General features: G+C 40.5%; 1 protein-coding gene across 10 annotated transcripts in view; it reads right to left on the reverse strand.

Moving 5' to 3' along the window:
- Positions 1 to 4569: 4569 nt before the first annotated feature.
- The window catches only part of EPM2A (EPM2A glucan phosphatase, laforin), a 49864-nt gene continuing 30881 nt past the window's right edge, over positions 4570 to 23552 (reverse strand). For 7 of the 10 annotated variants that reach the window (XM_055713224.1, XM_055713226.1, XM_027810938.2 and 4 more), the window contains 2 exons: positions 15716 to 15957; positions 12341 to 14280 (listed from right to left, as the gene is read on the reverse strand). In XM_055713224.1, the coding sequence (XP_055569199.1) occupies positions 14000 to 14280; positions 15716 to 15957 (523 nt within the window). In that variant the 3' untranslated portion in view covers positions 12341 to 13999. Of the gene's footprint in view, positions 4796 to 11379; positions 11713 to 12340; positions 14281 to 15715; positions 15958 to 23552 lie in introns of those variants that run through there. The other 3 variants (XR_008732701.1, XR_008732700.1, XM_055713225.1) reach the window with 3 other exon arrangements.

Here is a 23552-nt window from a genome sequence, read left to right on the forward strand (position 1 = left end):
TATTTGTAGCAAAAGTTTGCAAGCTGTTGAATAACATACGGATTGCACATACACACTTTTTTTGTCTCTCATAACCCGACAGCCTCAGAAGGAGCTGAGATCCAAAAAAAACCCTTAGGTTTTGGCGTGCCAGCATAGAGCACTTCCATACCTTGTATACATCAGCCACAGGGGATGGGATTTACAACGCTGTAGACAGTAGAAAGTTTAGGATTCAGAGCACAAATATCACCTGCTTACTGTGGGTATCTTAAATGCTGATGTGAGCATATGCCACCACTTCTCTCATCTCTTCTGAAATATCAGACATTATTGTGATATCTTTGGCATAATATCCTACTCATAAGAATGCTTGCTTTGGAAATGAGCATAAAATCTGCAAGTTGCTTTACTAACAAGCTCTAAGCTAGGCTGCAGTATGGTGGGGTCAAGTCCCCCACTCCTCCACAGCCCCAGAATTATGCCAGAGCTGTGCCAGTGTGCAGAACAGATTTGAAGTTTCATTGGCCCAGAGAGAGGGAAAGCGCAGCAGACATGGTGGTGGTGGGATCTGGAGACTAGGATGCTCATGGCTGACAAGGAGCTTGGTGGTGCCCTTCCTGATCTCCAGGTTGTTTCTGGCTTGTTAAGGCTCCTTTAACATAAATTTCCTTCATGTGCTATACAGCTCAGCATCTAGGGCCACATCCTGGGAGGCATGGTCTTCAAACATTTTCGGCAGAGGAGTGAATTAAGCCTAGGGCCCCATTTTCTAGGCCAGTATTTTAAGCCCTGGATAATCACAATAAACACTACAGCCACAACCCCTCCCCACCACCCTGAAAGTCAAGGGTGAGTGAGTCAGCAATCCGTTACAAAGGAGAGGTGTGTCCTCCAGCGGGATGGTGCTGTGCCCCATGTCCCAGGCAGGCTGAGGTGCTTACCTGAAGTTCTCCCAAGCTAGGGGCAGGCATCAGATTTGCCTCTGCCCTCTGATTTTCCATTCGGTATCTCCAGGTGACTCCTCAATCAGCATGTGGGTGGCGCATGGGGGCTGGGATACCTAACGATATAGCTTCATCTTGTCCCTAAAGCTCTACATGGTTTCATTCAGTTTTTAGCTGGTGATAAAAAACGCTTATTAAGAAACTTATTAAGAAACAATGTAGCTGGGGTATTACAACTGCTGCAGGTCACATACCCAGAAATAAAACTCTGGGTAAAGTGATGGGGACTGGAACAAGGACTTTAGGAGGTATTAATCAGAAACATGCTTGGGCACATATATGAAGACTCATTCCTTTAAGTCATCCTCTGTTACTTCTAGGTCTTTTATCTATGCATATATGCATAAGAATTTTTATAATTCAACAGAGTTACAGTAGTGCAAGCACCAGAGGAACTACACAGCAATGTTAATGTAATGATTACATTCACTCAAAAGCACAATTTGATGCCTACAGGACTTTTGCACCTTCAGGCCTTTGTGAGATGGCCAGATGAGTGCAGGTGCTCACTTCCTCTCTTCGTGCTGGTTGCTTCTGACTGAGGCAGCAAACAAATGGAAATCCAAGGTAAGCAAGAGTTAAAGGAATTAAAGCTATGTGGGAATGGTATGCACACTTCATTTAATACCTTAATAAACCAGAAGGTTTTTGAGGCGGCAGATAACAAACAGGGATAGATGGAAAAAGTTTGTCTCAAGGAAGGCAGAGGTTTAGAAATGACCTTTTAAATGTCTACACCCAAACAAAGGCTCAGCACAGGAAATTCCACTTTAAAACAGAACAGAATGAGTTTAGCTTCACAGCAATGCTGTTGGAGCCCTCATGCTCAGCAAAGCATCTGCAGATAAGTTGGTGTTTAGGTTTGGGCTAAGGTTTTGTCTATTCCCATTGGACTTCATCAAGTGTTTAATATTCTGTCGTGTGTGTTTAACAGAGCACATGCTTCTCTGATGGAGGAGGTGAAGAAGAGATTAATTATATTCTGACTCTTCCAGTACAAAAACTAGGGGATACGAAACGCACCACAAAACGAACAAAATAAATGTTGTTATTCCTCAAGTAAGTAGCAGACTTGTAGAGTTTCTTGCAAGGATCTACTGTGAGTGCTGGAAGCTTAAGCCCACAGGAGACACTGCAAGTACTTGCATAGATTATAGATTACCAAACAGAAATTACACCAGCTCTGGAAATCCCTTGAGCTACAAATGGCCTGAGCCTGGGGGCAGCATAGTACACTGTGTGTTTGCCCTGGTCTAACTCTGCCCTCAGCCTCTGTTTGCAGCCACCGTCCAAGCCAGGCGGTTGGGCTGGGCGAACCCTCCACGCGACCTCATGCAGCTGCTCCGTGAGTGAACTGCTCTGTGCACTCATGGCCCACGGGGAACAACACTACTAGCCTCTCTGTAGAAATACAGAAGCCAAGATTAAGTCTCAGACCCTGTTTCCAGGATATCCCCAGGATGCAATTCATGTTTTTGAACCAAGCAAACAAGGTATGCCTAGGGATCACCACAGAAGTCAAGGAAGAAATCTTATTCTTACATGTCTGAGAGATATCAAGGACAAATCAAAGCAGTCACAAGGTGTTGGTGATGAGTTCTCACTGACTGTCCTCATTTAGCCACCCATGCCCTGTCAAAGCTCCACCACCAAACAGAGGTACTTGGATTTCTGTCACTCCTCCTCAAGGACGGATAACTGGAGTACAGGGCAAACTCAGCACAGCCCACTCACTGTGTGGCACTTTGAGACGCCTCTCAGAAGTCACTAGGTTAGTCCTCTAGTAAAGAGGACTTCTTCTCTTAGCATTTATGTTGGGTTAATGTTCAAAATCTGAGTCAATATTTTAAGAAACCAAACAGCAGAATAGCCTCGAGCTCGCTTCTGTCAGGGTCAGGTAACCACCATGGTGGTACCACGTCTCCCCCTCCTCCAGGCTGTCCTGTGGCCTCAGGAGCTGCCAGCTGGGCCTAAGGGCCTTGAGTGACGAGTCGGGCAGTTAAGTGCCCCTTGACTGTGTCAACAGCCCCTGCTCGGCCAGAGCAGAGAGTGGCCCTGTCCGTACCAGGAACTGTCAGCTAAGCCTCCACGCTCAACTGAGGCAGGGGGTGCAGCTGCCTGTGCTGGAGCTCCCATTGACTGGTCAGATCAGAGAAGAATTGAAATAACCAGTTATTCCCTGTCAACCCTGGAATATTCACACCAGACCACAGCTTGAGTGGCAAACAAGTGCAACAATATATTGTTCCTGGAATTTTTGAGAAGGTTGCAAGCTCAGGTTGCAGTCGGGATGGAAATTTGCTGATGACTAAAGCCCACCACCTCACAGCCTTATGAACAGTGCTCCTGAAGTGAGGACCTTGGAGCTCCCCTGGACCACAGCGGGCTGCGTCCAGCATCTCCCTCTGAGCGGGACACTGCTCAAAGCTCACAAACCAGTCAGCCTGCAATACTAGGGGGGGACCATCATGAAAAGTCGATGACAGGGCCTGGGCTGATAACCCTGCTCCTTGAGGCTCAACCCTTTGCCTGTTGAGTAATGCAAACACATTAGATGTATTTCACTGAACTCAAGGGCAATCTTGTAGTAGGTATACCTTTGCTGTAATATATTGCAAGCTTGAAGTAGTTAGGCTGGCTATGTAATTTTGTGATTTAAAACAACTGATTTGCTGCTAAAATCCTAAGGAATGTGAATAAACTTTCGCTTCCCTCTCTCTCCCCACCCTTAGATCAAATCTGAGATTAGGAATGGATCCAGCCACATCTAAACTCTGTAAGAGATTAGAAAGCAAGGGGATCTACTCCAAACCTCATGACTCAACAGCAGAATTCCCCTTACCCTTTATATTTCCCTAGATCAAATCAGCTGTCTGAGTCTGAGACTAGTGATAGATCCAGCTGCATCTAAACTGTGTGAGAGTCTGGGAAGCAAGGGGGGGTCTATTCTAAACTTCCTGACTTAGCAGAATGGTTCCCCTTTTACCCCACTTTCTATCTCTCTCTCTCTTTTAGATATAAACCATTGGCCAAGTCTGAGACAAAGATTGCATACAGCCACAACTAAACTCTGTGAGGGTTTAGAAAGCAAGGGGGTCTACTCTTTAAACCTCATGACTCAGTGGAAGAATCTCCTTTAACCTTTTATACCTTTGATCTTTATAAACTGTTTCTGCCTCTATTCTGGTTTGATTTCAATGTGATTTACCTCCATGCGTTTACTCCATGTATTAAGTAATAGAGTGAATCTTGCCATCAAAACCTGTGTAGTCACGCTTCAACATATTAAATCCATTTCACGTAACATCTTCGGTGGTAATTCTTTAAACGACCTGACCTACCACTCCTTTTGCAACACCAACTTACACCCCTACTTGTCAGCAACTGGGGCAATCTGCTCCTGCCCAGCTGAGGCACTGCGGGTCACAGAACTGCCGTCGGCAACAGGCGGGGACACTGGCTGAAGGAATTGTATTACATACAGGCCATGAGCAGACGCAAATGATAACTAATGGTACTGAGTGAACAGTTTCTACACACCTGTGCCAAAACTTAGGCAATGAAAGAATTAGATACAGAAAAATATAAAAATAAGCAGAGATCTATTCACAGGAAACTGCTGTAGCTCTGATATCAAGTGTGCAGCTCCAAATGGCTCCGTCCAAGGCACACATCAGAATTTGGTAGTGTTTGTGTACCAAAGAGACCAAAAGACCATTCACAACCATTGCAAGTTGCCAAGTGTTCTTCAAGACCAGCCCTCTTCACTGAAGGAGAAGAAAATGCACAAGGATTTTCTGAGTAACAACCTATGTAGGAAAAACCAACACCTTAGTTCAAATGATGTCTGGAAGGACTGGTGGAAATATCATGCTCAGCTGTAGTTTTCAGAGTCTTCAGCAATGAGATTTCTATCTGTCTCTCTGCTTTGATTTCTGCACATCTCTTGGAGGTGATCCAGAGCCATGCAGAATGATTACACGGTTCTATGCTTCTCTCCACCATCTTCAAAAACCATGAAAGAACAGGTGAAAAGAGCGAGCTGTGGCACTGAAGTAGGTACACTATTGCTCTGGTGTTTTGCAGGTCTGGAACAAGCAGTTACCAAAATAGGGTAAGGAAGCCTACAGAGAATAAAAATTCCATAAGTCAAAGCATTTTCCTCCAAATTTCTGTAGTATTTGAGTCTGTTTCAAATGGGAGGAGAAGCAGGAGCAGAAAGCAAGTGGAAAAGTACAAGAGTAAACAGACTAGAGAAATGTGTACAGACTAGAGAAAATCACATTCATGCATAACACAACAGAAATATTGCTAAAAAGCACAGGCTCTTCCAAGACACTGCAGAGCACATTTGCGTTTCCATATGTATCTGACACATAAGCATTCATTCTTTTAATCTGCAGTCTTGAAAACTCTGATCCTTGGTAGGCTTGCTCTCCATTTATTTCTTTTTCAGGCAGGCATGTGGCACATGAACATAAATTCTTAGATCACTCTGCTGGCATTATGCACAACACAGATATTGTATTTGTAATGATGTTCCAACACCTATTATCACCCATTCCCTTGAAAAACAAAGTGATTTCACTTTACCACCTTACACATCTTGTCTGAGCCACAGTCATGTAGCAAGCAAGTGTCCTCATCTTTTCTAAAGACTCTCAATCCATGGCATTTGCTGGGGGCATTTTGGTTGCAGCAAGGCACCAATTTAGAATTCATCTCATCAAAAATCAAGGTGGCGAATGCAACAAAGCACTTAGGCACCAAGTGTGAAGTTTTCAACTTGAAATCCCCAGGACTATTCTTGTACTTAAATTTCCACAAGCGGTAAGTGCTTTGATAGATCAGTTTCTATCTAAAGGAGATGTCCCCTGAGCAGAGCCTTTCAGAGCACAGGAGGAGAATCAGCAGACGCTCTGCCTGAACCCACTGCTAAAAAAAGGGAGGAAAGGTATGCTGATGTGCATAAGCATGTCTTCTGTTTGACTTTAACAACTTTTTCCAATTATTTTTTTTTTCCAGCCCTGTCAAATGAAAAGCGGGTAATAGGAAAATAAACATTCTGGTAACTACTGCATTTCTTTTCAACGTTTGTTTTATTCTTGTGGGGGTTTTAAAACAAATTTGACATGGTGAACCCTGGACCTTCACAGCAGCGCAAAAACATAACAGTTTCAGAAACAGTTCCAAACCTAGCTATTTTTCACATTTTGTGTACTACTCAAGTTTGTGTTTTAGTCTGGAATGTAAGACAGTAATTGAGTAAAAAGAAGGTAACTGCACATTCTGAGCTCAGTAATACCCCAATAAACAGTATGAGCATCATTAAAAGCACAGAAATTACCCTAGATACATATCATTTATATCAATGTCTGATATGATTCTTTCGGGGTTTGTTTTTTTTCTTTTTAAATCAGGGTGCTACTGAAAGACACCTTGAAATGACTGCTATTAAGGAAAGCAAAATAAAACTATGTTTACAGCTAAAATTAAGTTATTGATTTCAGTTCCATAAGCAGAAATACACAAATGGCAGAGCTCAGCATTTTCCAAAGTGTACTCAAGTCATGTTCCCAGCAATCAAGAGAGACCTAATCAAATTTTTTCCTCTCAAAAATAATGATCTTGGCAGATTTTGTTAAATAGCTTGCCAGGCTTTGCTGTTCCTGTGGATATTGTGTGCTTTTGGTGATCTCTGGGTGCCGAGATGTATTTGTGTCTCACTGTCGCATTTCCTCAGCCCCCATGCTTGTGTCTGCTAACTGCTGAATGAGATATTTCCCTGAAACAAGAGTGACAATGTGACTGCAGCGGCGGCACCGCTGCCCGCAGCAAGCAAGCCCTGCTCACCCCGCATCTCTGAGCCCTTCCCCCAGTTCCTGGCTATTCCCCAGCTGCTCTTGGTTCACACAGCTCTGCCTGGACTGACTCCCCTCCCTGTCCTCAGCCTGTGCTGCAAGCCCTCACTTTCTCCTCTGCTTCTTTCCTCGTGACATGAGACCACTGGTTGGAAGGCCACCTGGCCACCTGCTCTGCCTCATCTCAGCAGACCACTCCTGTCTGCATTTCATGTCTTTTCCTACTCCTGCTTCTAAGTCTTTCTTTGGTGGTCTAGTATATCTAGTTATTGCCTTATGGAATGTTTTGTGTTCCTTTGCATGAAAATTACTGCAGAACAATGCATTTATTTTACCAATTAGGAAGAGTGGAAGATGGCAAAAATTCAGAGCACCACTTTCTATTTTAGTTGCCCGTTGTTCATTACCTAAATCAGGTTAAATAAAAAAAAAAAAAAAACAAACCAAAAACAACAAAACACAATAACAATAAAAACAACAAACAAAAACAAAGAAACCAGCCTACAACCACACTGCAAATGAGATTTTCAGTGCTGAGAACAGCCTATCATGGTTGCTTTCATTATTCTCTGAAGAGGGCACTTGGATGGAAAATGTGTGTAAGGCACCAAGAAAACTACAGAAAGTCTGATGGAAGATGATGGCATCCTTATTCCAGGTGAGTAAGATACCCCAGTTGGGAAGAAAGCCAGATCAGAGTCCTGGTTCTTATTTCTAGACCCTGTGTTGCCTATGAGTGCCACCAAACTGCCATACTCACATGCCAGGAAAGTATGTTGGGGACATGGACAAGTAACTCCCAGTAAAATTTAAATATCCCAGTGGAAGAGACCATATAAAACACGGACTTACTTGAAATAGTGTCTGTTCAAGTGCTCACAGGCATCCACACAGCCACTGTGAATGGAGGCACTGAGAACAGCAGTTGTCCCATTCAGTTCTTGGTAGGGAACTGAGGTTAAGCATCCTTTGTGTCATGTTAAGAAACAGAGTAACTCAAGTATAGAGATTAAATAATCCATTTCACCTGCAGTCTTAACTGGCGTCAGGACCACTGCTACTCACAGTTACAATTTCCCATTCTGGTGCTCTGACTGTAAGCACAGGTGTTGCAGGGCAAAAGACCTCTAAGAGGCTTTACTGTTCCAGCAACACATCTGAAGAGAAAGACTCCATCAAGACATATGTTTGTTTAAACTTCCATCTGAAGCTACCATTTAAGCATATTTTAAGAGATGCCCTTCCCATTAGTTCTTCTAAAGCATGGCCTTATTGATCCTATTTCAGAACAACGTACCTCTACGTAAGGGATTTATCTGACTGCCAAACCGCAGTGCCCCAGCAACCACTTTTGGGCTTATAAAGCTTCACCAGCTTGAGTACACGCCTCTAAGAGAGGACATCCAACTGGTCTGTGTCCTTGAGAGCTTACCCTTCCACATTTCTTTCTTTATACAGATAAATATTGTAACTGCATTTTAAGACTAGACAGTTTAAGTGGTACCCAGTTAAAGACTGGTTAATGAACTTTAAATACCAGCTATAGTTCTATCTAACACATCAAATATGTTTTCAAGTGAGTTGTGGTGTTTGCTATCCCACTACAAAATATTTTTTTCTCTTTGACATTGGTCAGGATTATACTTCATTTATATTTGCCTTTTTTCCAAACACAAATTTTATATTCATTTCTTAATGTCTGTGTTTATGTATTTTATTGAATTTTTGAAGACTGGATTCATTTTCAGCATTTGATTTGTTGCAGTGACTTTGGCCTGGCTGCCCAGCTTAGCTATGGCTGCTACCCTTGGACGATGGCCTGACCGTTAGTTATTTCCCTGCTGAAACTGCATTACCACAAAATAAATTTTGTTATAAAGACATTAAAGTAAAGACCATAGAAAGCCACCCAGCATTAGAATTTTTTTCTTGGCATCATTTTACGCTTTTTCCTCACACCATCTAAATCAAGAATGAGATATCATTTAATATTTTACCAGCTCATGAATAAACAGGCCTTCTATTTTCCCTTGATGTAAAGATAACAACATCAGCATTGAAGTAATTATCAAATCACAGACATCATCTTGCAACCTTTATAAATTCAATCTCTGAAATAAGACAACATGTTTAAGCACAAAGCAGTTGAATTATATAGGGCTAAGGTTCACAGTGTCACCATCCTTGGCTTACAGGGTGTAACAGGTCTTACTTCCTTACTCTCAGGCAAGCCTTGATACGTAAAAAATGTTTAATAAAATACTTATTACTCATCTTTACAAATATGGCAATTTTTAGCTGCAAAACCATCTGTAAATCAGTCAAGACTGGAATGAAGGATCTTGAGGTGGAAGGGCGGAGGAAAACACGCCTAATTAAGAATGAACACCCTACAGGTTCACTGTTGGCATAACTGAAGGGCCAACAACGGGTATTTTCGTTGCTTGTATCACAACCATGCAATGATGCTAGTACATGATAATGTCATTGCCCTTGAAAAAATTGCTTTCCTCTGTTAATTTAGGAAGAAGATCATTTATGAAGTCATATGGTTTGGCCTTGCTGTTGGTGATGTCATGTTGCTGAGCAACAGAAAAAAGATTAATTCCTTTATACTTCCACTGTTCCAAAGTCTGCTCCCTCAGAGCACCCCTTTTCCCTTTAAGCTATATACATGTAGAAAATAAAACACAATTTTTTCCAGCAAAATAGCTGCAGAGGTGTTGATTTACCACTGAGAATGTAAACAGAATTGGAGACAGTCATCTATATCCCATCCTTTGCTACGTTAATCCAATTCCATTTTAGCTAAGGGCAGCCTGATGCTCATTATCCTTCAAGAAGGTAGGGCTTGCTTGCCAAATATATGCTTTTGCGGTAGTTATCCTTCTAAATATTTCTTCATAGTTTCATAGTTTTCTGTTGCACAGTCCCAGTGTATCTTTTTTTAAGAATCGTACTATTTCTCTTTTAACTTTATCATTGGTTTGAAACCTCTCACTGCAATTTAATGATGAAGAATAAAAGCAGCAACAGGGTAATATGGCAAATATCTTTGACTACTTCAAATCAGATAAATGTCTTTGACTACTTCAAATCAGATATTTTTTCTCAATTACAGACCAGTACAGTCAGTGAGTTTCATAACTTAGAACTCAAAGACGGCACCATAGCAGGTAACAGAGTAAGCCTGATTTTTTGCATTCTCGTTTTAAATACAGATTTTATTACCTGCTCCTGCACAACCTACAGCCTATCTTTTTTCCTTTATCTTTGCCCAAGAGGGCTTGGCTAGGAGTCTCAAATTTTAATTCCGCTCCAGAGCAGAGGCACTGTTTTGCACATGTTTTTGTACAGCACACACAATTCAGTTGCCAGGTGTGAGACCTTCCAAATGCTCCAGAGTATGCTCTGGTATAATACCTGCAGCCAGAGCTTCACTGTGCTTGCTGCTGTACAGAGAGGGAAGACCATAAACTTACAACCTAAGCAACTAGAGCAGACAAGCACCAAAGGGACCAAAGTGCAAAGTGTGAAATTACAAGGAAGGAGTAAGGGAGAAAGGAAGGAATTCAACAGTCGTGCCAGCCAGCCCAGTCTCCTTTCACCAGGCTGCACTGCCTACCTAAAAAAGTCACGCAGAAGATTCTCATTAGCATTTTTCTGATGTCAAGAGGAAAAATATTCATGAAACTATATAATTCAAAGCCTGAGCCATCCCTCAAGGGGCTATGTTTGTTACAAAATCACTTGTAAGAGTGATTGCTTAGCTCCTTCATGTATGTTGCCCTAGGAAAGCATATATACTATTGTTTGGCCTAATAATGACATTGAGGTACTCCAAGCACCTAGAGTTATAAATGTTCCCATTTCACACAGCAAATTCTACTTACTTTAATTCAACAGAGGTAAAAACCTGGCTGTAATGAGGCAGAGAATACTGATGCTCATGCCAGCAGAAAACCATTTTCCCCAACTGATGGTTTTCATTGATGAATTATCAAAATATTTGTACCTGGTTCCTATTTTTGTGTGTGTATTAGTTTGGCTTCTTGACCCCACTTTAGAATAACCATTACTGTTTATCTGTTTCTAAATCTTTCCATAGGAGTTGTTCTCTAAATTTTGTAGCACTTAATGACTAAAGCAGCAAGGACATATACAAGTACATAAACAACTGACTATCTTCGTCCTTTCATCCAAATTGCATCAAGAGGCTAGTCTGTGGAAAGAGCTAACGATCCAATCAGCATAAGAACATATTACAAATTGGAATTCTAATAGATAATCCCTAGATGCAGATTTATCACATAATTATAGAGTTTGAGAAATAGAGTATTTTTATATGATTGCTTTTTCTGTTGCTGTAGCCTCTTGCAGTGATGCCTCTAGCATTAAAATTCCTAGTTACATTCAACAGACAAGGCTTTGAATTAATGTTACTTGACATGGTTGTTTTCAATGAGGAACGCAGTAAGGAGGCAATGAGGGGAAAAAATTATGCTACAAATAGGTACAAAGGGACTGCAAGCCATAGGAGCTCTTTGCATTCTTTATTATCGTGACGTTGGCAAGTAGTTTTCATGCACTTCACCAGCTAACGCAATCTGTATATCATATAGTCCCCCAACACTTCAGCAGACAAGCAAACTGAAATGACAATAAGCAATGAATCAACAACCCCTTGCTAGAGACTTCTTGAATCTGTGGTTTCTGTATCATTTGAATTCCACCCTACAAACGAAGCACCAGTCTGCTTCCACTGTGGATAAAATCAGAATTAGGAAATAGCTGATAAGGCGTAGCTATACTTACTTAGTTGTAAACTTGTTTGTGCCATGTTACACTGTTCAGTCCCAAGAGACCTAAAAGAGAAATATAGTTAGCTATGAAACAAGAATCAAACCCACAAGTACTTCTTCCGACATAAATTACAAATTGCATCTGATGAAAAGGACTGTCTGTCGGGGATGCTTGGAAACACGTTTTAAGCATGGGGTTTCCAAATATATCTCAACAGAAATGTAAAACCTAAGCAGGTTCTACTCTCTACTTCTTAGGCCATCACCCTCCTCTCAGCACTTGATTTTGAGAGTCACACAGTAGCAAAACCTCACCATTTTTACTTCAAACTCAGTCAAAACAAGGTAACTCCTGGGCAGCCAGCCTGCAGCTCTGGACATTCGCATGAAAGCCCGACAGCCAGGCAGCAGCACTGACACGCTCCCTCTGCTCTCTGCATCGAGCCAGGAGAAGAAACCCTTTTTTTGTCTTCAGAGGTCCCAGAGATGCCATATCATCCACACATCTTTGCTGTGTTGTTCTTTGAGATTTCATCCTCAACGGTCCATCAAAACTGACACAGTACAGCAGATAAGAAATGGGCTGCTACCATTAAAGTGGCTGATCCCACCTCTATATAGAAATATCGGTCATGATCTGTTTTGCTACTCATGAAATTGGGAGCCAAAGATATATGACAAAATGGGCTGCTGGGATTGTCATTATGTTTTTATTTAATAGAGAACTCTTCTCATCCATTTTCTAAACAGCAGTGTTATTTCAAAAAAGTCAGAAACAAAGTCATGATCAAAACCACACATATAACTTAAATAAATGTTTTTCCTTTTGAAGATGATTGAAGTATAGGATAAATAAAATGTATTATATTATTCTGGACATTCTCCATAAACAGTTCATACCTACTAGTTTCTCCATTAAGCGTTCAGATAATCAATATATATCAACTAAACTACTCTGGCACTGACTAGGTCTTTAGAGGAACAAGTTGGCTGGAAAAAAAAAAGAGTTTTCACTGAAGAATAAGCCTATAGAAATTAGATTTCTTAATGTTTATGCATCCTTCATCCTCTGTTCCTTAGTAAACTCTTGCTCTCCCTTCTCTCTTGGGCTGAACCCACAGCAGACTGGTTTTACCTGAGCAGGGCTGGAAGCTGTTGGTGCCACTGCTTAGTTCAGCTAAGGGACTAAGCAGCACCAGAAAACACTAAGGATCACCCACAAAGCCAACATTAGCCTGCTGAGGGTAAGCTCCTGAGAAACCCTCCTCAGAGTTGCCCTTTCCTTCTGTAGATGAATGTATTGGCTTCATTCATTCCAGAGACAGCCCAGCATTAGCTTCAGTCAGTGAAATCTAGCATCTGTGAACACCCACACAGTGCTTGCACAAGGAGAGACTTTTGCTATAGTGAAGAAATTAATCTAGGTCAGCAACACAGAGGCTGTGGTGCCAGGCATGTGCAGAGGCTTATCACACAGTTCCTATAGGTCCTGTTGTAGCCCAGTGGTTACGGCTTAGATTGACTTGGCACCTAGGGAGCCCACCCTACAGCACTGCACGGACTAGAAGAGCAAAATGTATCTTTGACTTAGAGGTCTCACAGCCTAGGATAATGAATAAATAGTAGTCCTTCCCTGTAAAACAGTAATACTGCAGTAAGTGGAGCTGTTTCCTCTCCCCATGCTACATCCTAGCATAACCCCGATGTCACAACAGGACATAGCTGTAACGTCTAATATTTAACATTAACTAGATAGGCAAAGAGAGCAAATTTTAGTTCACTGCATTAAACATTAGCTTTTTGTTTAAGAAACTGAGTTGAGAAATCAGTTTCTTTCTGGTTTTTCTCATCAATACCACTTGTCTACCAAATTACTAGAGAAGACTTCAATAATGTACGCTCCCACCTAAAATAACTGAGCAGCTTTGACGATGATCAGCTCCATCCTAGCCTGAACCTTAATCCAGTCAACCTTTGTATCCATTTTTGTGAAAATGCCTTTTCTTTCTTGACACTGAATATTGCTAAGTCTAACCATTTCATCTCAAGTCTTAGGCCTACCCTGAAAACTCAGGTCCTGTAGGCAAGCAGTTAAAAGAAAATCTTGTTTCCCTTTGCAGAGTTTCTAGGTCTCATACTTACAACGAAAGGCTTGAAAAAATAAATCATATCAGCTTAAAGAAAGCAAATAAAAAAACCCTCAAAGGCAATTTTGAAACAAAATTCTCACGACTTCTACGAGGAGTTTATAAACTGAAGAGGAGAGGCGGGCGTCTGACTCATGATTTCTAAGTCCTTGGGGTTCAAATGTAAGGATTCCTCTTCACCTTCCTTTTCCTCTTCTGCTTTTCTACTCTTGTATTTTGCATGAGGAACGAAGATGCCCAAATTTCTGGTAGAAATCATCTTCAGCACGATTCAGAGCTTCCTCGTCTATGTAGACAGCCGGTCTCCGGGAAGCCAAGAAGTACTGCACTTTCCGCAGGCTCCATCCCATCACGTACTTCAGCCAGCCACTGACAGCAGCCGTAGACCTGCCAACACCAGCGTTGCAATGAACATAGACAGTGTGTCCGTTCTCCAGTAGCCCGTGCAAGAGGCAGACAGCTTGTGGCAACATCTGTATTCTTCCTAAGGTTATAAACAAGGCACATTCATTTGCATTTCAGAAAGCCAGGTTTACAGTTGAGATTATGTCTGCACAGCCTGATGAACTATGAATCATAATGGCAAACAACACATTCTGGGGTTGGTTGGTTGGTTTTTTTAATGACTTTTTACTCTAACTTTGTTTTTTCTTGCAACATAGATTCAGATCACACAAAATCTGTAAAATGCCCTAATTCTTCTCTAAATATACATTCTGATTAACACCGGATGTGTGTGGCATATTTGTTTTCACAGGGACTGAGACAATGCAGCAAATTACATCAAACAGCACATCTTGCATGGCATTAAAGTTAGCAAACCAAAAATGAAATGTTTTTAAGTACCAGAGGTTTTTGACGTTACCTACGTACCGCTGCTTTCCAAAACACTGTAATGAAGGCCATTATGTCAATAGTAAGTGAGGGAGGGAGAGCAGAAGAATATTTCCCTGTGCTACTTAATACTGTTATGATTTAATTGTGTACTTAGCACATGGTTAAACAACACAGAATAGGTTTATAGTTTTTCTCACTCCCAAAGGGATGAATAAACATATTTCCTGATGCCTTTCTCCCTGTTACGGGAACTTCTTCCCAGGAACTGAAGCTGCAAACATCAGAGCCTTACTCTTCCTCGTGGCACAGATGAGCACTGACATTAAGACCCTTCAAATCCCTGTTTTAAGATCTCCTGTCTTCCCTGATGTCTTATTACTGATATGACAATTTTCTATTTGTGGCAGCAGTATTTCACCCTACTGAAAGAGCACGCTCTTCTGCTGGTAAGCAACTCACTTGAAAACACACACACTCTCTAATCTACTGGTTGGAAATAGGATTTTGAACTGAGCATTCCAACAGAAAAATGAAAAATTAAAAATAATTATTTTACAACAACAGGTGCTATGGATATTCTGAATTAGTTACAAATAATTACATAAATTACTCCATAGAGATGCATCAGACTGGAATACTACAGTTAAAGAAAAGCTGTTTGTTGGGGGAAGGGAAGAGCAGAGACAGACATACAGTACTGTCTCTCCATTTTTAACCAGCAAGGATGGCAAGCTGTCCTGCTGTGCAGGCTTGCTGTCTTCTACCTACACAACATATTTTCATTAGATGGGCTGAATTCAGGCTGAAAGCAAAAGCAGTCAAGCAGTTATCAATGTTGGACAGCTTTAAATTCAAATACACATATCTTGCCAGACACGAAGTACCTTAGATGGCCTCTCTGCCTACAAGAAAATATGAACAATTCGTTAGAGTCAACACACAGAGACATTATACCTTGTGTTAGCTATGTTTTTACACAAAATTTACGCACAAAAAAACCCAAACCAGCCAAGCAAGTAGCGGATCAGTAACTCAGAGGTTTTTTTACTACTAATTTACTGCAAGAGTGGTCTGAGCATTACCTTCAGTGCTCATGTCTGGGGTTGGCATCCAGACATAGGCAAGCCCTTCCTCTTTATACAGTTTCATAAGGACTTCAGGGCTCATGGGTTCCGGGTAGCGGTTGCAGCCCCAGGAATTCTGAACAATGTCCCATTCGGTCTGGAAGTTCATCACAGCGGTAACACCCAGCTCGTGCTTCAGCTTGACAGTCACATGCTCCAGCTGCCGAGGGCAACTTCCCAGCCAGATGTTTGGCAGAATTCTAGTATTGAGAAAACATTGCAGTGGAATTGACTGAAATATCTTAACAAGGAAACTGCCAAGTTCAGCGGCATTCCAGCCCCAAACCTGGTTAGCATCATCGCACAAACACTGCTAAGTGCAGCTTTTTCATGCCATGCAGTAAGCAGTTTCTTATTTCATTACAGCTGAGCTGGTAATGTTTGATGCTGGGGATCAAGTTCCTAAGGTACTGCAAAGAGCTAGACGGTCTGAGAAAAAAATTCTGAGCATAATTAGTAGCACAGGTCTCCAAGGCATCCATCATTAAGCTTGCAGTAGAGGCTTAGTAACATCACAGGTTAGAATAAGAAAACTCTGAAGATTCAAGCAATTTGCATGAAAAAAAGGAGTTCTAAAAGATTCACATGATCCAGAACTCACTCACTTTAGTAATGAGTCAAACAGATAGAACTCTTCCAGCTTTGTAGCGATCTCTATAATGAGGATAGTAGACTAAAAAAAACCAAACCAACTTAAACTGCCCTTCTGTGAGGAAACACAAAAATGAATGACTAATTTTCTGCTCATTTTTGTCTGCTCTTGTGGAGTCTAGTGGGAAGCAAATGCAGAATTACAATACATATCTAGCTTCCCTCAAGGCCTGAAGAACGAGAAATTTTGCAAGAAAACTTGAAAGGTATGTGTAGGATGGATAAACATCCATATTTCTGGTACTTAACAAAATAAAACGTCAAGACTTTTATGGTTCTCCCATTGTTAATTATAAAACTACTGTAAGTCTCAACAGATTTTAACAAATATAAATTGAATATTCAGAAGCTTGTCTTCAAATGAGGATTTTTAATCTGCATATGTAATTAAACTGATGATATCTACAATGGATTATTTACACGAACAAATTATTAGTGATCTATTTACATTAATTTTGTTTGCATAAACTTCTATTTTACACATGCAATCCACAAACTATACAAAATACTCCTGCAGTTGAACATACAACTTTGCAAATATTATTAACTGCAAAAAAATTTAAGCCAATCTACAACAAAAGCAAGATCCTCAAAAATGAAATGTCTGCCATGTATTTCTTATGGTCTTTTCCAATTTTAATCTCAGGAGAAAAGTTTTACGTTTATTCAGGAGCACTTACTCCTACAAACAGCCCTTAAATCATCAGGTAGCTATTTCCATTCCACTATCTCAGTAATAAGTGCTTACTAGCTTTTAATTAAGACCTATAATTGACAATGATTAAACTCTGCTATGTTACTACTGAAACATTGTCAAGAAGAAAAATTAAAATCCAGGAAGCAATTATTATTGCTGTTTCCCGTATTTCAGCTGCATCCACAGTAAGTTACTTACTAGCCACACACACACATTCTTTGGCCTTAACAGACCCTGCTTCAGTGAGACAACACACTCAATCTCAGTATATAGTAACTGAGTCCAATTTAGACAATATTACACAGCAAATAACCATTTTGACTGTGTTTCAATAGTGAGATCATTTGAAGACATATAACTTAGTTATTGCTTCACGTTATTATTCACAGAATTATTGCCCACTGCTAATAGAATATGCATTTGCTCCTGAGTAGCAAGCAAGCTTTAACCCAAAATTTCAGAAATTCAGATTTACACCTTGAAGTCATTTCCTTTGTCACTTTTCTCACACTCCTGAACACTACCTTTATGAAGGAGAGAAGACACAGAAAGACAGACATTCTAATACACAGGCTCTGGATTTCTTAAGCTACTACTTAAGTCATATATTAAGAAATATCAAGACTCAGTCAAGGGTGGATTCAGCAGCAACCTGAAGGAAATGCAATAAAGCACAATTATGTACAACCATTATGTTCAAGACACAATCCCACACACTGGTACAGAAAGGGACCTTCTCAAAATTGCCCAAAAATCCAGCAAAACCAAATCGAGCATTCCCACTGACCAGAGGGGTTAGTGAAGGTGCACTGCAACAACTGCTTCACTGTGCCAACCCCACACCAAACCCCATCCTAACCTGAAAGAGCAACGGCTGTCAGGCTTCAGCCACAGGACCACCACCACCCCCCCATCCCACCCCCCAGTGATTACTGCATTTCAAGGTGGCACATTTAAGTTAAAGTGCCCTAACAAACGCTGACAAATGGCTGGATATGAGCAATGCCCACAAAACTCCATAGCCGGGAATGAAAAATGGCAATATCACTAATACTTTGCGACAATATTAGAATATTCTTTCAAGAACAAGAACATTAGTATCCTTCCTTCAAAGGCTTTCCTGGAGACTCATACATATGTAATTCTCTTGATATTTTGGGAAACATCTAATACAATAAGTTACCTTGACAGGAGAGCAAAAGCATGTTTTCTAGCATTTGATTGAATCAGGAGCAAGTAAAGCATTCCTGAGATTCTTCAGGAGCAACTAAAGCATTCCTGAGATAAGTAAAATTCTGGGTAGTATTCTTGCTTACAGAAAAATCAATGTGTTGTAATTTTTTCCTCAATGATTATTTAGTGGGTGAACATCACAGCTGCACTATCTGCAAGACCACTGGGATATAGACCATTTGTTTATTTTGTTCTTGCAGCCTAAAGGGGCTTGTCCATGACAGGACCTCCTGTACTGCAAATAATAATTGCATTTAGTAAACAATCTGATGGGTTTACCAAGTTTTTATGACTGTCTTTCCCTGTAATTAACCAAACTAGTGGTGGCATTCAGAGAATGATCAAAACAACGTATTTAAGATAACTAATTCTTGCAAATTATTTTTTTTATCAGGTCCTAGAGTTTAGCTATTGAAAGTAGCAACATGCAGCCTTGACCTTGGTCTTTAAGCCCCTTATTCACCCATCCCCAAATAACTATAAATTCCTGGTCTTTCTGGACAAGGTTTAACCACTCTTTTACCAGGAGAACAGTCCATGCAGAAAACAGGCTAATTTATGTAAAAATTCTGGGATAATACTACTGCATAGTACCTGTATTTCAGTTTGGTTTTATCTGGTTCATACCTTGAGTTTGTCTGACATCAGAAGGAAAGAACGAAAGGGTGAGTGCATGTGCCAATACAGAAAGTGATGGAGAGTTTAGCAGATATATTTTATGTAATGATTTTTGATAGCCCTACTGAGGGTTTAATTACGCTGAGGATCAGGAAGAAGTGCATATTAAACAAAGCAAGAATGTGGTAATTTCATTTTTACATCTCTCCCCCTATGACTTTTAGTTTTCCTTTTCCAGTGTGACCTTTCTTGTTTAAGTTGCCACTGTGCTTCAGTAGATAGCTGGATTTTAGCCACAAGAGTATTTGGCAGGGGAAAGAGACCTCTTTTACTTTCCCCTCTCAATTGCCTTGCAATAGTACTCTGAGCTCTCCAACAGCTGCTGCTTTCCAGCTCACATGCAGCTGTTTTCCAGTGGCAGATTACGTACAGTTTAAAAAACATTTAGAGATTATGTGTGATCAATAAACCTATAAGCTCTTCAGCCATTAACCCTTGTCACATTCCCGAAATATCACAACAGGATGGTGTTTTAACAAAAATCTACTTAAGAGTTCTGTTTTAATATAAAAGTGGCACTTTGTCATTGCGCCTGTTAACTCCCTGTGTTACTAAGGTTTGTAAACCATGCTTGGTCCCAGAAGACATGGTCAATTCAGTCAGAGACAGTTTATCCATGAACAAATCACCTAAAGTAACATCAAAAATATTCAGCTAACTTCTGAGATTAAGACTTGTAGCTTGTCTAAAAGCCCTTTCTTTAAAGCTACTTTCTGTAAAGTTACTTCCAGCCTGCCCTACACTTCAGTTCTCCATCAGTAACATGGAGATAATGTTTACCTACCTGAAGGGGGACTTCTGGGGATTAAACGGATGAATAAATCCAAGAAGCTTAAATTTGTGGTAACAAGGGCTTAATGTTAGGCAGGTGTCTGCTGAGTTTACTTGACTTACAGAGCCCAGGCTGAAGGCTGACATGAAAAACTCGCCTTTTGTCTTGTAAGCTGAGAAAACCAACAACAATTTATCATCACCAGGGAATAAATATGGAACACCCTGAAATCATTTGTACCGTTATTTTCCAGCTGTCATCACGCTTAAATTCTTTTTAATGATGCAGGTATATATTGCACTTGGTTGCTTCCCCTCAGGACCCTGCACAGCCTAGATTAAATTGTAACAATTCATATGAATGTATCTGAAACAACAAATGCATTCAGTTTAATCAATGCATATGCAAATAGTCTTCCCATCCTTAAGAAGAAAATGAGTCTGAGGCAATGAAAGATTAGCATTCTAATCTTTTTTTTAATGATGCTGACTGTAATTTTCAGGCTAGAGGAAACGTCCCCAAAGCGTAGTACACTGCACCTTTTGCTCTAAGATCTCCACAGACAGTACAAAACCAACCCAGCAATTGTAGCTGTAGGGATCTGACTCACAGGGAGTGCGACCTGCCCTAGGGGAAGGTACCAGTTACTGCATGGGGCAGTCAGCTCCTCCTCCCTGACACAGATGTCTATGCTGCTTCTTAAGCAGTTCCTGTGTTACTTTTGTTGATAATGATTTAAGGCAAACTGGCACCGAATTCAAATTTCCTGAAAAAGTTGAGCTGTGAGCTGGGATGACTCAGGTACTGTTTCTAGATCTGGTCAATCATCAGTGTGCTAGAAGCAGGCATCTTACAGTCTCTCCTAAAATCAGTCAGCCTTTCTAAGGAGTCACAGCTCTTATGGAAAAGGGTAGGATTCAAGCCTTTGGGGAACACATTTCATCAGAACATCTATCAGGTGCAATATTTCAGAAGTCCTTTTTCCCTATACTTGCCAGTTTTAATCAAGAAAGAGGACTTTGCCAAACGAAGGACAAATACTAAAGCATTTCTCATTGGTTATTGGCAACAGAGTGATCCATCAACCATGTCATTTGTTTATTTCGGTAATATTTTTGACCAAGGCCCAGTGTATTATTTTAAATGAGAAGTGATGGATTGATTCACCCTTCAACACCGTATCAAGATGTAGCCTGACATTAAAGCTCACAATTCACTTCAGTTGTCTGCAGCAGTCTTCCTTCAGTCCCACTAAGCATTTGATGGCAGCAAGATGAGCACTAATATATACATATAACAAGAAAGAGCAATTTAGTTGAAACAACAAACAAAAGAATGATTAAATTGGTTGTGTCCTTCCTTAAGGCTTATATTTCCTAAGGTGTAGCATGCAACTACAACTACGTGTAACTTGCAGCAAAACTTATTCCGCATTCCCAAAAGAGCAACATATGTAACTCAGTCAATTTACCCCAGCATTTTGTGATGCTCGTATGCATACCAAGTGGTTTTTGTACTGTTGCAGTGCTATTACCCTGACACCACTACAAGCAAGCAGCCCAAGGGGAATGCAGGCCTGAAGAACGACTCAGAGGTGCTTTTTGCAGCGCTCCAACTACTGGAGACTGCTTCCGATTTTAGTGCATTCCTGTTTCTCCCCTGATTGTACTGGAGTAGGAACCGGTTCCAATTTTTTTTATAAAGTGGATTTTTAATGGAAAATGATGATCTGTCTGAACTAAAAATCTGCATTGAAACTTACTACTTGAAACCAAATTTAAACTAGTTCAAAGACCAAATGTCTGATGAGAAACAAAGGGAGACAGAGACAAACTCCCACCTCTCTTTCCCTCTCATTTGACACAGAGATTTCACAAGTATTGCTTTGGGCATATTCAAAATGAGAATATAGGAAATCCTACCAGCTGTCACTGAGGTGCTCTTTTGTCTTTTCTCTACCCTCTGCCTTGTGACAAGGCACATCACTTTAGGTGACACCACTGGATTATGTCGACCCAGAACTATCAACCTGTATGTGCTGCTTCTTTTGCCATTGGCACCCTACTAACAACATATAGCAGCACATTCTTAGGTATATACATACCTTCCCTGATGTACCAAATTAGACATCTCTCTCTGGGCCTTCCTTGTTCTTTTCTCCTGAACCTGTGACAGTGAAAATACTAAGAGCACTTGCTAGAAATCAGATGAGGTTCCTGTACCTTTGTCAGAGCGATCTAGAAACATTACTTAGGTTGTTATCTAATGTCCTGAAATACATTTACAGAGAAAGATTTTCAAATGGCCAAATTCTGCTCTCCAGTGGAAGATCTGAACACTTTCAAATATTGCTTGATATGTAGAAAGAACACTGGTGACTATCCTCGCCTTCAGAGATATTCTAACATCCAATAGCCCAGTCACAGGTCACAGTGAAATCTTCTTGTCTCCATAATGGACACAAATTCCTTTCCACTCTGCAAAATCCTTTTAACTATCTGAAAATTACTAACACACTCACACAGCCTTGTATTCTTCATACATACACCCTTGCTTGTCATATATTCAAAGCATCTGATGATTCTTGTTTGCCTTTGGACTCTCCAGCTGGTCAACATCTTTCTTAAAATGCCCGGTTCTGGAAAGAAGTTTTACCATTTCTGAGAATTGGAGATTCTTGTGCCTTAAAGGCTATATCCCTCTTTCTAGTTCCCTGACTGTCCTTTTACAGCATGACACTGCTGACCTATTTTCAACATGGAATTCTGTTTTCAAGTTAAGAGCTCTCACAAGAGACAAGCCTACTCAAGAATAGAGTAAAATCTGCCCTAAACAGAATTATTTAAGATGACATTAGTTACAACTGCCAGTGATATCAAATAAATCTAAATGAATATGCAGCAAAGGAGCAGATGAGATTCCCAGTTGATGAATGCATCTCAGTAATGTGTCTTGGAATGAATAATCTCAGCCGCTCAGACACATCACTGGGCTTTAAGCTAACTATAATCAATTAGAAAGGGAAAAGTACATGCCTGCAGTGATGTTGGTGAAAGTGTTGCTTTATAGAGGGGTCAAAGTGGTAATATTAGCCAGTTCAATGATCCTATTCTAGGCACTCAAATTTTGAACTTTCTATTAACCATTTCATTGTATAAAAAAGGATATAGAAAATTGAAAACACCCAAAATACGTAGAAGATAGCTATTTCTTTTGAAAGTGCTTTCATATGAGGGCAGACTAAGAATTTAGCTTTTTTAAGAGGGAATTAGATGACTGGTTAAAGATAAAATATATGGGAGGGGCAAATCAACAGGGTCTATCTCCATAAATGAGGTGAAGAATCTCAACTCCTATAGTTTCACCTTTAAAGCAACTACCAGGAGATGAGGAAAAATGCCAGATTATTTTTTTTTAATCTTTCTTTTCATTCTTGCATCTTCCTCCAAAATACTGAAGACACAGGCAGATATCAAAATAGACAAGTCCCTGGTTTGGTCTTGTAAAAGAATTCTGGTTTCATTACAGCCTCTTTATTTAAAGGACAGAGATCTCTCAGCAAAATGCCTCCTTACTAAGGAAATAATAATATAGAACTGAGGGGTTATGACACTGACATTTCATTGCACATTGCACAGGGCACATGGGTAAATGGCTGTGGTCTTAATCCCTTCTCCTGCTGACTTACTGATAAAGTCTCCTTGCAGAAGACAAGCTGATGGAGTCTTTGTGATGGGAGGCTTGAATTAAGCAGGATTGACTGA

Source organism: Falco cherrug, chromosome 6, assembly GCF_023634085.1.
Source record: "Falco cherrug isolate bFalChe1 chromosome 6, bFalChe1.pri, whole genome shotgun sequence".
Taxonomy (NCBI): domain Eukaryota; kingdom Metazoa; phylum Chordata; class Aves; order Falconiformes; family Falconidae; genus Falco; species Falco cherrug.